The 16,419-nt window shown below is 36.6% G+C and overlaps 1 protein-coding gene across 2 annotated transcripts in view; it reads right to left on the bottom strand.

Moving 5' to 3' along the window:
* SLC44A1 (solute carrier family 44 member 1) overlaps positions 1-16,419 on the bottom strand; it is a 66,630-nt gene that overhangs the window by 38,071 nt on the left and 12,140 nt on the right. For both annotated transcript variants that reach the window (XM_064502348.1, XM_064502347.1), the window contains exons 2-4: positions 10,479-10,568; positions 7,815-7,957; positions 2,198-2,334 (exon numbers count right to left, since the gene is read on the bottom strand). In XM_064502348.1, the coding sequence (XP_064358418.1) occupies positions 2,198-2,334; positions 7,815-7,957; positions 10,479-10,568 (370 nt within the window). The remainder of the gene's footprint in view (positions 1-2,197; positions 2,335-7,814; positions 7,958-10,478; positions 10,569-16,419) is intronic.

Below are 16,419 nucleotides of genomic sequence, written 5' to 3'. Positions count from 1 at the left end.
AAACACGTCACTTGTCTTCCCTCTTACAATTATAAAATTCTAATTATATAACATCATAGCAATTGGCTTGTAACTGATTTGTGTGTGAACACACTTGTGTTCAAAGTTCTCCGCTTTCCTACTTATTCTTCTTACAATAGGGTTTTAACATTCTAAGATCACTTGAAACACTGTCAAACAGAAAAATACTGTATGTTAATATGAAATTTTAATTAATTTAAGCTCAAATCCATTAACCAAGTTATCTTGTAACTCAGAACAGTCATTCTGTTTACTGAGTACTATAATTTTGATATGACTTCACTGTTCTTGCTCTACAGTAAGACTGAATCATGCTTTAATTTTTACTGTGTATCTGCAACCTGTGTTGCCATAATATTTACGGTGTTTAATATTTAAACTGTTCATTTGCTAAAAGCTATCACTTTTTGGAACCTATACAGGTTGGTAAGCATTTAAACAGAAGCATAACCATGAGGATGACAGTGTGGTTCAGACCTGTGTGGTTCCAGTCTTGCACGGTGTTCATCCACAATAGGAAAGCTCAGTTCAGCACCCATTTTTTGACAAGCCTAAGGTCATATAATGAAAATTCGGACTAGAACTCATGAATGAGTCTACTCATTGATTCTACTCAATGATTCTATTCATACATACTATAACAGCAGGTTTCATACTTTAGTCCATTCTGTAAGCCACAACTATTAGCTTTAACGGCAATTACAAAAAAGTCAGAAAGATTTATTGTAAAGCACAAAATGCCAGGGGAGATACAGTTAAAATGGAGGATCGTGACAAAATGTAGTACATTTTAGAAAAAGTGTGGCTTTCAGTGTATTTTATAAGATGGTTATGCTGAACATATTTCAGGCACAATTAATAAGAGACTTGACTTACAAACACAGAAACGACGTTTGTGGAAAAACAAGGCTTACATGGTTGCATTTCATTATTTCAAGAGGTACTCAAGAAACTCCCCTACTGACTACCTTGGTTTTACAGAAGCACATAATTGGTCTGCATTAGATAAGAAAAATACAGCAAATATCGTTAAGGGGTAAAGTATAAAGCCATATTCCAATACTGACTAGTTTCATTTGTGGGCTTGTATTTGACAACAGTGCCTAATCACATAAGGAAGCTGTTATCCCCAGTATAGCCATCGTACCACGTTCACACAACTGTTTGAGGAGCTACACTCACAAGCAAATTATATTCCAGCCTGTTCAGTTCCCTGACTCAGTTGGTCACACATCCAGATGTGCTACCACACTACAAGGGCAGAAACACTTCAACCAGTGTTGCTATCATGAGAAGTGCTCACATAATCAGTGCTTGAATAGAAATCAACATTTCACTGACTTGTACAAAAAGTAAACAGTTCACTGCTTTGAATCTGGTCACCCAGACTGACTCACCGTTAGCCAATATCTTGCAAAGAAATCTTACCACAGCATTCAAAGAGATCAGCTGGGAGAGCTTAAGATAAAACTCCTCCCATTCGAATAGCTGAATAACACAAATTTCTTCAAATCATTTTAAGTTTTTATCTTTACCTTCTTTTGGAGGGACCAAAAATTGCCCAGCTTTCATTGATTTTATTCCATATAGTATTCAAATATGGATTGAGATCATCACTAGAAAGAAACAATACTGCTCCTGGTGATGGGGTAAAGTGTTTCATTTGGTACTGCCGTTTCCTTTACATTTCTAAAAAAAAGTGCAAGAATGCCAAAAAAAGAAAAGAAAAAGGGCCTGCACACCGGCATTGAAAGAAAACAGGAATATTTCTTTTGCCCAAAGACAGGCTCCATGCTCCAGTGCAGCTCAATAACAGCACTGCTCTCACTAGCCCAGCATACATGAGGATGTTTCAGCAGAATTACTGTTGAGCAGGAAACCTCAGAATGTTTCCATAAGAGTTGGGAACAGATGCTACAACTACATATTCTACTAGTGAAATTCTCCTTACACTTTGCTCCCCTGTTTTAAGAATGAGCTTTCAAAACTTCAAGACATGACAGAACACAAACATATTAATACTGTAACATTCTTATGAAAGTTTTAGTTTAATAAAAACATCACAGTTTTATTGATATTTCTTTATATTTCATTTTTTGTTCAGCTAAATAAGTCTTTTTTTAATCCTACAAAAATAATTGGTATAGGAGCAAAAACAGACATGCTTTTTCCATACCATTAGTTTCTGCGAATTTCTGAACATCAGCCAAAGTTTTTAGCTCTTTCCTTGGGCAAGCTGACACACACAGAGCAAGTGATTTGATCTTCTGATGTACTAAATCAATATTGCATGGATCCAAAAAGAACACATACCTAGGGAAGAAAAACAGGTGAGTTATTTTTATTTTAATGATCAGTCAAAAGAATTCATGTAATCAACATATGCACTACAAAGATACTTATATTTACAGACATCTGAATCATAGCAAAGATACTTAACTTTACCAGTCTACTGGTAACTTTTCCAAGTCTACTCAAATGGTACTGTTTAAGAAACAGCAGCACTTCTTCATAAATGCAGGTCTTAACATTCAAAAATAAAGCTTCACTTCAACCTTAAAGTCTTCTTCACTTCCAAGACTGATTTCCCCTATCACTGGCCCATAGATCATTTTGGTATTTACTCTGAAACAAAAGTTGGCTACTTTGGGTGGGACTACCTACTGTGATAGTGCAGCGTTTTAAAAAATTATATTTGATACATTTCCATGATGTTCACTGTCATTTAAAAACACAAATTATGAAGTACGCATTGTAACCTCTTAAGATTTGTTAACAACTCCTCATAGCTACAAACATCTTATCACAAACACTAGCTGCAGTATTGTCCATTCATGGTAAAATACAGATGGGGGAACCCTTTCTTTCCTGAAAGCTAAACAAGTCTTTCATAGTCCATTTTTTTGTGATAGGCTGTGCATTAAAATACTCTTTTCATATTATCTAACATCATGATGGGAAAGCAAGACAAAAGTCGTTTATTCATGGATCATATTAAATGATATTTTTTGGTTATTTTAGTAATTCTCATGGTGGGAATTTATTCCATAATCAATAAAAATCCCTTTTCATCCCAGAAAATTTCAAGCTACAATATAGTTACACAGCATTAAGTTTACTAGCAGAGATATTTGCAGTTGCTGCAACTCTCAGAATACTTCTTTCCTAGAACGCCAATAAAAATAAAATACAGTGTTCGAAGAGATTAAAGCTTTATTTAGTTCCTTGTATTGACATTTTTAAGAAGAATCTCCTTCTATGACAAAAAGTGTTACAAGGAAAAAAGGCAATGCCCCCAAATGTTTGATGCTACATGCTTTAGAGATAACACTTTTAAGGCCACATTTATAAGACATCTCCACAGAGAATGTAAAAATGTCAAACCATAAATCTATTTTTAAACAACCAGAACAAACCTTGTTCAAAATCACAGCACAGACACTAGGAAAAGATCACATATATCTCACAACTTGGCCATGTACGTAATGGTTAGCATTTACTTCCTGCCCATACATTTTCAGCCTATGTGGTAATTATGGTCTAACCTTCTCCCACAGAAAGACTGCTCTATTATCCAGCCTCAGCGTACAAGAATTATTACTATTTAGCTCAATTACTCAGTTCTTAGCCTCCAAGCTGTCTTACTTCCCGAAACTCCATCAAACCCAATGCCATCCACATGAACTGCAATAGAGTAACAGACTTAAGCAGCATTTTCTAAATGACAAAATACTGTCAATATCTCTAGGAAGATTATCCTGTACTATTTCTGTTTTTTTTTTTTTGTTATTGTTTTGTTTTTTTACTTGATAAATAATACTAGAGAACTCTGCAAACCATAAAAGTCCAGGAAGCAAACACAAAATAAAGATGATTATCCTTCAGACATAGACAAGATAATTATGTTAGTAACAAACCATTCATTTCCCTTTAAAAGCCTATGTTTTCCCTTTCCCTTAAGGTAAATACCTTTGTGTTGATATTAATCTATACAATACCAGTGATGACCAGACCAGATGTTATAGCCTTCTCTCCATGAAAGCAAATTCATACAGATGCTGCTTCATACTACTGACAGTAGTCCAAGGAAACCAATGTAGGATTTGGCATTAACATGTTAGATGCCAAAACATCCTCTGAAACATGGCATAATGAAAATTACTTGAGGTAAAAATAACTGCATGCAATTTTGAATATGTCAATTTTCTCTAGCCATAATAAATACCTGAAATGCTAAGCTTACGTTTAATTTTAAGCTGATTCCTATACTTCTAGCGAAAGGGGGAAAAAGTTTAACTTTTCACAGGTCAGGGTATCAGAATACAAGGTTAGCAGCAAGTTGCCCATCCTGAGGCATGTAATTCAAAACAGACTTTGGTATAACTTTTCAAAAAGCATCACAAGAAATATTTTACAGATGCATCAGATAACCTTCCTTACACTTAACTACTGTTTCAAGTTTACATTTCAAAATGTTACTTTTTAAAAAAAACTTCTAAAAGAAAAATCCACATTTCTATGGAAGTAATTCAAAATAAAATTTCAGTACAACCAGAGGTAAAAAAAAGAACAACGGTTACCACTCTTGACTAGTAGCTTACTGAACAAGTGCACAACTACTTATCCATGCCCATGAGAAATACAGCAACCTCCTCTACCCCTGCAAGAATAGGAAGACAAAGCATTGTTTTGTACTCCACATACTCTCAATTCTAGAAGCATGAACAGTAAGTTTAGGCAACTGTGGCAACTTATTATATGCACAATCCATCTTGTCTTCAACTATTTTGTATATTCTTGTATTTGCCAAAGTCATTGATTTTTCTTTCAGCCCTCAAGGCACCTCTTCATAGTCAAATGAGCAATCTGCAGAACAGTTGTTCAATGTGATCTATAGTCATCTTATTGCAATAATGGAGAAGTGAATTTAATGATCATCCAGTCTATACCAGCTATGTGTAGGGCATATAGAGCTTGACCCACCCAACTTCTCTGCATGCATGCTGTAAACTCTCTCTGAGTTTTCCTGCTACCTGAAATGAAACCTTCTCCTGAGTGATCAAAGGCATTTATTAGGGTTGAATGCCACTAATTCTTCTCTATAGCGGCACGTGCATATCTTTTTGTACTTGAAGGAATAATACAGACCGAATTCTGTCCAAGCAGCAAAATATCACTGATCAAAATCCAGACTGAACTGGCTTTCATGAACTTGTATTTGGCTGCTGTGGTCATCATTTTTATTTGCAAAATACTCCATCATGTCAAAGGCCATTTTTAACCCCTTGTGCTACCAAAACTTGAAAAGCAAACAGCCTACCTAAAGCAGACAGGTTTAAGAAGAATGTGTTACCAGGGCTAGACTACACTTCTTGTTCCTATTCCAGAGTACAGCCTATTAAACTTGTACTGTGTTATCTTAGCAACAGAAAAACACAGCTGATTCACCTTTTGTTGATGAGATCAAGTTGTAAAACCCCCCTCCATAACATACAGTCTCACTAGTTTCAGCAAAGCTGATGTACACTTATCAAATCATGCCATTGTGAGGACTCTTGCTCCTTGCCTTCCCACCCAGATTTTCCACATCCACAAAGATCATGTCAATTTCACTTCAATACAGTTCCTATGGCTTGCTGTCCTGTACAAGGAAGAAAATGATATTTTTATAAAGGATTTAGCTTTTCTGCCATGGACTGGGAAATTAGTTACCCTGAAAGCAGAACCAAATGAAAATAACTCAGGTTTCTAGAACTGCATTTGCAGAGCTTAAAGCCCTCCCTTTCTCTACAAGAGCTGAAATAATGGCAGTAAGAACAATTTATTTTTTCAGGCCGTCTATAAAAGCGCTCCTATAAAGTAACATGAACTAGTTCCGTGAACTGTGTCTCGGACTCTGCAGGAACTTCATCTGCTGCAGATGGATGCTAGCACTCAGAAGTTCTTCTTCTTCTAAAAAAAAAATCCACAAAAATTTAAACCAAAAGTTGTGTAAGACTAGGGAGGATCACCCACTTTACATAAGAAATGTCCTCTGTCAAAGCTGGTTACCCTGGACTGTACCAGACACTTCACTGTGAACACCTACAGAATAAACTGCCTGGGCAGAAGGCTTCCTCTTGCTCTCAGCCAAATAAATGAGCATATCCATTCATTTGCTCACGTCACGTCTCAAAGCAAGATACCTTTATTAGAAAATAAAATCCTTTGAAAACTTCTTAAGACTTTGGCTTAACAATATCTTCCGGCAACAAGTGATATGTTAATTGTTGAAGACATTCTCACTTTTTATTTGTTGTTTTTCAATCATGCCTTTACAAAGTGAAAATACTTCGCAATCCTAGGTGTATCCTCATGATAGCCCGCATTTTGGTCACATGGGTATTCTGGAGTTTAAAGGACCAACTGTTACACTACTATTTGATAGGTCTGAATGAGATGCCTTGAGTTTTTTGTTACTTCTTGGAATCCTTTGTCTCCACATGCAAAAATCAGGCAAGATTCCTTTCTAAAGGTAAGGAGGATTAAAACAGTAATTTTAAAATTTGCATTTCCTCTCACAACTCAGTAATGTACTGAATATGGTTGATTTTTAAAAGAATTGAAAATGTTGGTATAGAAAAACAGGCATCTTATCCAGCATGATTTTTAAGGTTTTTCATTCTTATGAAGCTATAATCAGAAAAAGAAAAGATTCTTTTCACAGAAGAAATCTGTAAAAGTTTCTGGCTACTTTATTTCATTCAAATTCTTCTGATAACACACCAGTTACCTAGTCACATCACATCTTAAATCAGATACTTAGGAAAATTCTATAATGGCAGTTCAAAATAAATAGATTTTAGACAAGTGTCCTTCCAAATAACCTGCACATATTAAGAATTTTCTGCTAGTCAAAGTAAAGTGTGAAGTAAAAGAACATCACCCTCAGGAGTTAAAGACTTTTAAGTTAAAAGTTAATTGCTTTCAAGTAACAGATGGTGAAAGAAGCATCCTTTTTTGTAAATTAATACCTCTATGCTGTTCTAAGGTTACAGATTAAATAGTTCGCTTTCCAAAGCCATTCGAATTGTACAGATGTATTCTAAACATTGACTGGCAGGTAGAACTTCAGATCTTTACTAGGTTTTCAATCTTTCAGTCCAGAATTCTTGTTATTCAGCTCCAATACTAACTACTACACTTAGCAGAGCATGTCATTTCTTCCACACCGTAGACAGGGAATACCTGTGCTGGTTTAGACCTATAATGGTTAGGTCTTACAGGACACTGCTTAGTAAGAGTTATGCACTGCTTCAAAGTTGTATGTGTTTTCTCCAGAAGCCACCTTTATATAGCCACCTATACATTTACAGTTCAAGTTGTAAAGTCTCGTCTTCATGTGCTGGATATATCCCAGATCCCACTAAACTCAGTGGAAGAAAATGAGCATAAAATCAAACCATTTCTACATAGACAGAGGTCTACAGAGGCCTGCCTGCAAATTTGAGAATATTTGTCATACCTAAAATCCTAACAAAGTTCTTTAGTGGTCTGGTATAGTTTCTTACATTAAAGCAGATGTTAAGAAAGGGAAATTCCTCAGTGACCTAGTATCCTCAGTGTCCGATTACATATCTATCACCATACCTTCTACAAGTGCCATTGTTATTATCTAGTTGAGAAGAGTGGACAAGGACCAACAAGGAAAGTTAACATATTCCTTTTCTCATGCTATTGTAAACTTCTCCCAAAAGAAGAAAGATTTTGCCTCTCCTAGCCTACAGAATGATGCAATAGAAGCATATACTTACTTCTTCTGTGTGAGGTCCAAACCACTGTTGACTATTCCCTCCACCTTGACATTTTTTTGTCCACAGATATTTCCATAACTGTCATATCCCGACAGCAGTCTTGCAGCTGCTCCTGTAGCTATTGAAAAGCCACAAATAAAACCCTGGTGGAGGAAAAACACAGTTTAGTAATACTTTGTTTGTCATTAGGAAAAAGTCATCTTAATTCATTTGTTTCTAAGCACAGCTTCTTCAAAAAAATCTCTCATACCAAGGAAGGAAAGACAAGGATGATCCACCACGAACTATTGTGCAATTATGAATTTAAATACAAGGCAAACCAAGGATTCATATCTCTGACATTACATATTATCTAAGCAGAGTTAAGAATCTTCTAGGTACTTTTTTGAGAGTCATCATATCCTAACCAAGTGGTGCATGAAGCAGCAAAAAGGCCAAGGACAGGCAGTGAAGGAGACCTAAAGCAGAGCTAGAATTGTCAAGGATTAGCATGCATTTGAAAAGATTCCAGAAAGTCTGAATTTTCTTGCTTTAGGACTTTTTTTTCATTCAAAATAAGTGCTTACAAAGTTGAGCTAGAATGAAGAGGTCTGCCTAATACAAATGCCTTTTAAGGAAATCCTCTAAAGCAAAAGAAGGAAGTAGCCAGGTCAAGGCCACTAAAGTTCCAGATGCCGAAGCTTAAATGAATAAAAGAGAAGAAATAAGGAGCTGGAAAATGGAAAAGGCCATAGACAGAGCAATGTGGGAAATGCCCCTTGTCAGGTATGTCTCACCATGAACTTCCAAAGATCTTACACTAGCAAAACCAGGTTCACGGCACCGATGAGATGACCAGGAGAACGTGCCCCCAGAATATCATTAGCTCTCTAGCAATACTTCTGACAGGGAGAAATGAATTGCAGGCTTGCTCCAGTACCCTCACTGAACTGCTTTTAGAGATGAGCTGCAAGCTAAGACTTGAGAATGGGAAGCAGAGTAAACGGTTGAGACAAACGTGTGGAGCAACAGATGGCAGCAAGAGGATCGTGCAAGATGGCAACAACAGGTAATAATCAGCACGGAACAGTCAAAGTGTGGGTAGTTTTAAAGGTCTGAAAATACAATAGGGTGACCTTCTAAGATGGAAATACCCAAGATTAGGTTATCACTAGAGAGACATTCCAAATAATAAGCTGGTTATTATCTTTTTCTTGCCAATGTTCTAATGTCATTATAGACTTAACTCAAAGTGAAAGCAAGGGCAGGGGGAGCAAAAGGCGCAAGTAATAATTAAAGCTGATTTACAGCACTCACTTTCAATTTCTTGGATCTCTGTAAAGGACATACTACTATGCATTTTACACACGGTAGTATTCATGTTCTCAGTTTGTTTGACAATTTCTTTCCTGCATACAGGGTAGAGTGAAATCACGTGATTCTTCCCTCTTCTAATCTATTCTATTCAGTGCTACCACAGCCTCTTGACCCATGGTGCTACCTGATCCTTCAAGTGAAGTAATCTAGGACAGTAAGCAACATCATATTTGACTGAGTAGCATGATTGCTCTGCATATTATATTGCTTAGACAGGAAAAATCTGGGACATTAACTCACAGCAGACAAATATATAATTGTGGCAGCAGGTAGGCATAGACTGAGTTACCAGAGAACATCAACAACAGTGGCAGGAAAAAGCAACCACAAAGACTGCATATTTCAGGAAATACTGTGCATTTTATGACTTTAATATATTCACATGTTATAGTGAGAATATAATTAGTAAGATTTAAACACAACATTAGCATCTTTGCTTTCAAAGCATAGCCAATGACAAACACTTTGGGGGAATGAGAAAGGAAAACCATTTTAGCAATGGAATAAGAATTCCAAAAAACAGAGACAAAGGGACAAGAGAAAGAAAGCTGATAGCATAAAAATTCCAAATTCTTTAGGCCTACCACTTGCAACACAGCAGTACAAGACAGCGTCAGACGGTCTGCATTTAGGAAGAACAACATACATAGGTCCAATAAACAACACAAGACAAAAAAAACCTATGGTAGTCTATTTCTAGCTTTCACTAACCTGTAGGTCTTGGGGGCTTGTTTGTTTTTTAATATAAAGCTCATAGTGTTGTGAAATTATCTTGAGAAAGGTCAGAGTTTTAACACACAAGGCAGAGATATCTCAGATGGAATGGGAAGCACCTGACCATGGGGAATAAGGTTGCTAATAGGAGGTGCTTCTACTGAGCATCCAAGCAGAAAATGATCAGCAGTTTGATGTTTAAAATCTTTGTTTCTGAGCTACAAGTCTATTGGTACTAACGCAACTGTTTACCAGGCTCAAAGCTATCATTTTCAGGACATCTGCAGTTCCATGAGGAACATAAGCCAACTCGTACCTTGTATCACTAGAAATCACTTCAAAATAAAACTAATGTTTCAGGGGAATGGGAGCTGGAGCAAGAAGTGGCGCAAACAACAAATTCTGAATCCCTCCCAAAGGTCTTTGATTTGTACACACTACTAAAATAAAACCCCTTTCTGTTTCACAGCTGACAGTTCCTATACTAACATACCCTGACCTTGACTAAGTTACTAAATACACAGTTTTAAAACCTCTTTCTAATGAATGCAAACTCTCCAACTACATTTGCAGAATTCTTTGTGTTTTACTCACCATTCCTATACAGAAGAGGATGAAGAGGAGTAGCCACGGCACATCTGTGCAGCTGTGATCCTCCAATGGTTTCCACTCTCGCTTGGAGTTCTTGAGTGAGAAGAGAGAGAGAGATGGGGTTAACATGTTTATTCAGTTCAGTGTCTTCTACCCATATAAGAAAAAAAAAACGCAGAAAATGGTTCCCCAGGACATTAACATAGAGCAAGAGTTCTCTTTAAACTCAGATATACCTGAAAAAGTTTATCTAAAACATGTCATGAAAGACAATTCAAAAAAGGCATTCACTGGAAGCTAGATCAACAAAAAACATGTATCCAGAAAATACACAGGAACAGTGAAGGTTCATTTCACTTATTTTTCTAGTTTTAGCAGAAAAGAGAAGCTAAAGACACTGAATCAACAATAGCTGTTATTGCACTCTTCCATAGCTACCTTCCAGTAATCTGCTTTCCAAGAAGGATAAAAGGTTAAGCTTTGCAACAGCTCATAAGTTTAAAAATATTATTGGCAATATTAGCAACTATAGTGCATGTAGAAAGGATGAAATAAATTCCTGCTGAAATAATAGTTCTCTGTCTGCCAGGAAGAGGCAGTTGAGTTCAACACTTTAGTGAAGAAATCCTGAACTGGTATTGCTTAAGTGCCAGAAAGGAGTCTTGTACTTACAAGGTTAAAAGAATGAAGGAGCAAGGTTCTACTGCTGAATATAAAGCGGTGGCTATAAGAAATGCAAATAGTCTGCTGCTTACGACACAACATTTCTGAAGCCTGTTTATACTGCTAAAATAATTAAAGTCTACTAGAAATGGTCATTTTGCCATCTAGGAAAGGTTTTGAGGCAAGAATGAACATTGGCTGTGGAACTAACCACTGCACTAAAAATTGGTAACTGTAATGAAATTCTTTATTAGAGCTACTTATATTGCACAGACAAAAACTTTTAGTTAGTTTTCAGATACTTACTATTCATATATTTCTACCAGGATCCTCAAAAGGTGCACATGTTTTTTGTATTTGGGGAGGAAAAGGAGATAGATGTGGTGAGGATACAGAACATCTGTCTTCAAGACAGAACCAGGAAGGACAACCTATCAAATTTTTATATTTCTTTTTCCACTCAAGACTTTGAAGCATCCTGAAAACTTAGTTGACAAAGTGGCTAATATCAACAGCTTTTATTTTAATTCAGTACTGACATTCCATCCAACCACTATCTCCAGCACCTATTTTTTACAATTTTTTTAAAATCAAAAAAACGCTACAGTATGTAACTCTTGTGAAGTTATCAAGCTAGTTTTGGGTATCCATAATTGTTTTTAGTTAAGTCACAATCATAAAGCAACTTTTATAAACAATACCATTAGAAAACTACAAGCTAGATACAACGTAAATGAAATCCTGCATGCACCTTGTCTCATGAATTAAAACTATAGTTGCAGACTGGAGTTTCACTACATTGGTAATTTCTCTCTCTCTCTTTTTTTTTTAGGTTTTTTTTTTAGTTTTTCCTATATTAGTCCAAGCTGCACCTACAAGGCCTCTAATCAGTGAAGGATGACCAAAGAAAAAAAAAAGGGAAGCTCTCCGGGAATCAGTGCTTTTTTGAAAGGTGTTGGCTGGCTGACCCTATTCAGCTAGAGTCTGAGCCAAGAAAAAGCAACCGAACAATTTAATTTGCAGACAAGAGCTACGGCACTCCCAGGCTACAGGAAAAAAACAAAAAGAAAAAAAGAAAGAAAAGATACACAGGAAGAATATTTCTGTACATACTGAACTTATTATGTAGAGGATACCCACACCAGTTCCAGCCACTGTAAAGTATCCTTACATGCAGGAAGTAAGAAGAACAGAGAATGTTCTGAAGTCAAGGTGCCAACAGCACCTCTTTAATTTGAAAGGTTTCTAGTGCAAGAAGTTGTTCTGGTTGCAGTGGTGACAAAATGACATCAAAAAGCACAGTTTTCCAAGCACTAGGACTTTGTTTTAGGGAATTCCATGCCACATTTGCAGTCTTATATTAAGGAGGTCCCATTTAATATTTTTAATTCCAGTTGCACAAATTCACTCTGGGCTCTGAATAGTCAAACTTCTTTTTATTTTACTCATTAATCACTAGAGAGAGGTGCTAAAAGGTCACATTATGCACTCTGCTACGCTCATTCAACAAAACTGTCTTCTGATCCTGGCAAGTTCGCACTTAGAACTAACACACTGTTCAAACTTAACATTTACAGCAAGATTGTGACATTTATATTGTTATAATTAGCATAATCAGAATTGCACAAGACGTGTAAAGCTTCTTGGAGTGAATTTAGGAATATTGAGTAAGAAGCCTGGATTCATTAGAGATTTTCTTTTATTTACAAACAGCACAGAGATAAATTTCAGCTATAACTGCACCTTAAGAGTAAACTGCCCTTGACAGAAGAGGCAGCAATAAGATGCGTAGGGTGGTATGTTTTTTTTATCCTCTCTGTACCATCTGCAAATAAAATCTTTTAATAGGATTTTTAAAAGCCACTGGACATCCTCTGGAACAGCTCTGACAAGGACTTAGGATGTCTGACTAGTCAGTTACCATAAGTAATCCATTTCATTTACTAAGTCAACTGCAATTCATATTCCAAAAAGAAACTTGAAAAGACATGGTGTAACAGGTAGTTAGAAGGTTGCAGAGAGGGGAATTCAATCTATGCCCATAGTCTTTACTTGGCTCCAAAACATAGGTTTTTATTTCCAGAAAAACAAAAACATTAAGGAAGATAGTCTAAACAATGAATACTCTTCAAGCCAACTCAAAAGTGGTTTCACTAGATAGTTACCAATCCGTATTTTAACCACCCAGCATAACAACAAGATAGAAAGTGATACATCTTTATAGCCATGCCCTATTCACTCCAGTAGGCTCATGACTTCCCTCCAGACCTTGCTACAACCGAAGCTAGCTGCCCATAACTACTTGGTGTTTTCTTCTCAGTCATTTCCTCATACTCTGGATTCCCACTTAAGTTTCCTCCCTGAGCTTCACACCCCTTCACCCTCATGGGACCTTTGATGCTGGTGTCTGTCTCTCTCCAGTAGCTTAGTCCTACTCCCAGCCCACTCTACCCCCTGAGATCCTTACTCAGAGCTTAATATTCATGCTCAGGCAACACAAATTGTTAATCTATGGTTAACATAAGGTCTAAAAAATGTAGTTTGTTTTGCAGTCTGGAAACTATGCTTTGTTTCCATTGTAAACTGAAGTACTATCAAAATTTTAGCTGACATGCTTTCCCTACAATCCTTAATCGGCAGTTCGGATGTTGGCCTTTCCTCCAAGCAGATTAAGACTCCTTCAATATTTGCTGATGAAAGCAGCATCTGGATACAATAGAGGAAAATATATTTATTTTTAATTTTTAGATTCAATATAAGTTTTCTCTTAAAATAGAGCTTTTGTAGCATACTCTATGCTACCTGTTGATACTGTTGCCACCAACAAAGCACAGGGTCTACCTGTGCACAGTCACCGCAGCATAGAGGATCAGGAGCACTATCAGCCAAAGTGGAGAGCAGGCAACAGAACACTCTCCAAGATAGGACTTATGGACAGCAAAAGAGTTTCTAGACTCCAACAGCTCCAGGGTGCTGATTTTAAGAATTATTTACTCAAGAATCCAAATAAATGTGTTCAAAAACACACTGCACATGTTCAGTTTCCCATCTGTATAACCGAGTTTTCAGAATGAGAAGCATTGAGTCTGCAGAGCAAAGACAGATCAGAATTGCTAGGTGCCACATAATTTTACAATTACACCTTAGTTCCATATCAAGAAAGTCTGGTATCTAAACTTAAGCTTTACAATTGAAATCTAAGGTATGAGTTTGGGAGGACAGATGTCCTTAAAGAAAGCTAATTTTTGCAGAAAAGTGTGAAGAATGCCAGAATACTAGCTGTTGGCTTTTTTAGTTTAATTCAGAGCTAAGTGGTCTCAAGTGAGTCCCTAAATGAAAATGCAAAATAAAAAGGGACCATATTCTTCGTATTCATTGCATCCAATCCCTGAAAAATCTAGAAAAATCCTCAGATTGTCTCTCTCCCCTTCTAAAAAATACCTTTGCAGCACCAAGCAGTGGGCCTGAATTTAGATCTCTCCATATACTTTAAAACACCATGCTTTAATCATTGCTTTAAACAGTTATTAGCATAGCACAAAACCAGTAGGTACTTTCATTGTCAGCTGAAATAAGAGTACAGAAGACAATCATGCAAGCATTTACCCACCCCAGCCAGAGTGCAACTCAAACGTAAGTTTACGAAAAAGTACAAAGATATGGCATGTAAACAGAAGACTACAGATGCAAAAATGAAATTTCTGAGCCAAAAATAAACCTCAGGAAAGACCAAGGATGGAGTGGTTCCTTAGAAATTCTGCAGGAAGATTCAGTAGTCACAAGGAAGAGCAAATTTCCAAACTACTGACCTAATTCCAGGACCACCAAACACAGTGTTAAGAAAACCATGGAAAGACAAAACGTTAATGCACTATCCACTTTCAGCAAAGTCAAGCTGAAATAAACTTCATGAGATATCAAATACTGAGCTATGCTATTCTGACTCAAGAGAAGGCTTCCAAACAAAAATGCTCAGAATTCCCGGAAGGTCCAAAACCAGGACATACTGTTCACTGCTTCTTGTTAATAATATCACATAAGACATTATATGCAGATGAAACAGTGACTCAATATTCTACTTCAGCGTTTAATGCTATTTCAAGTAAAAAGTACCAGAAACTAAGACAGAAAAGTTGAAACACTGAGATACACACAAATCATTTTGATATTCTCTCTTAAAAAGCAATCAATTCTTTTATTTGCAACAGCTTCCTTTTTCTTTCAACCTGATTCTAACATAGCATTAAGATGTTGCAAAACATCCAGTTACCCATTTGCAGGCCTTGAGAATGAGCAAACACATTTTATACACTTAGAAATGACCACTTTTTTCTATTCAATGCTGAATACAAAAAAGGTATTTTTACCCATCTCTATACAAAGACACAGGCCCAGATTTCAAAGGTTTTTTTTTTTAGAAACTAGCATAATACAGCACTTATGCAGTTGGTCCATTCCCCCTGTAGCAGCTGTTTCCATGCTTTAATAATGCGACTTTTCAGACCACTAATGATTTCACTCCTCTTCTGAATGGTCTGGTAGACAACTCCTGGGTCACAGTAGAGTCAGGAACATATCTGGTGTATGGGAGCTTCACCATCTGCTTTCACCATGTTTTTATTTGAAATTCAGTAATTGTTCAACCTTTTCTAAAATACTGCATACTCCCCCACTAGTCGGCCCTCATCAACACATGGCGCATGCCTCATCTTTTAGCCCTTATCCTCCCTTCTATATTACATCCACTTTCCAAGCTTCAAATATCTCAGTCACCACAGGAAATGCAAGCCCTTTACAAGGATCTTTCCTAAAAGCATTAGGATGTCAAATTAGAAAATTTAAGAAAATTTAAGATTCAGCTTCCACAGAACCCTTGCTTTCCTCTTGTTATGATGTCAATTACAAACACTGGGACAACATGAATAGCTGAATTCCAGTTTGTTCAGCAAAACTGTTTCTGTATAAGATCTATAAACCTTTATATTAGAAGTCACCTTGAATTCCCTGGATGACAAAAATTTGTTTCAGGTATTCTAAATCACATTTACACAAGACCTCCGATAGCCACTGATGAAGTTAGATTCAGAAGCTTCTGTCAAAGTGACTATTCTTTTCAGTGGATATAAGTTCATTTTGTTTTTCCAAGCACAAAATCCAGCTTGAAACAAACAGTTCTGGAAGCCATGGAACTACTGAAGTTCAGTTTTCTTTGGGCTTTCTACATACTGCAGTTAGATTCTCACTTCTAATGAAGTGAAAGTTATGATCAGAATTCTTCAAG

The sequence above is a fragment of the Dromaius novaehollandiae genome, chromosome Z (genome assembly GCF_036370855.1).
Source record: "Dromaius novaehollandiae isolate bDroNov1 chromosome Z, bDroNov1.hap1, whole genome shotgun sequence".
In the NCBI taxonomy this organism is placed as follows: domain Eukaryota; kingdom Metazoa; phylum Chordata; class Aves; order Casuariiformes; family Dromaiidae; genus Dromaius; species Dromaius novaehollandiae.
Note: the sequence above shows the minus strand (reverse complement) of the source record. Positions and strands in the feature narration are given on the sequence as shown.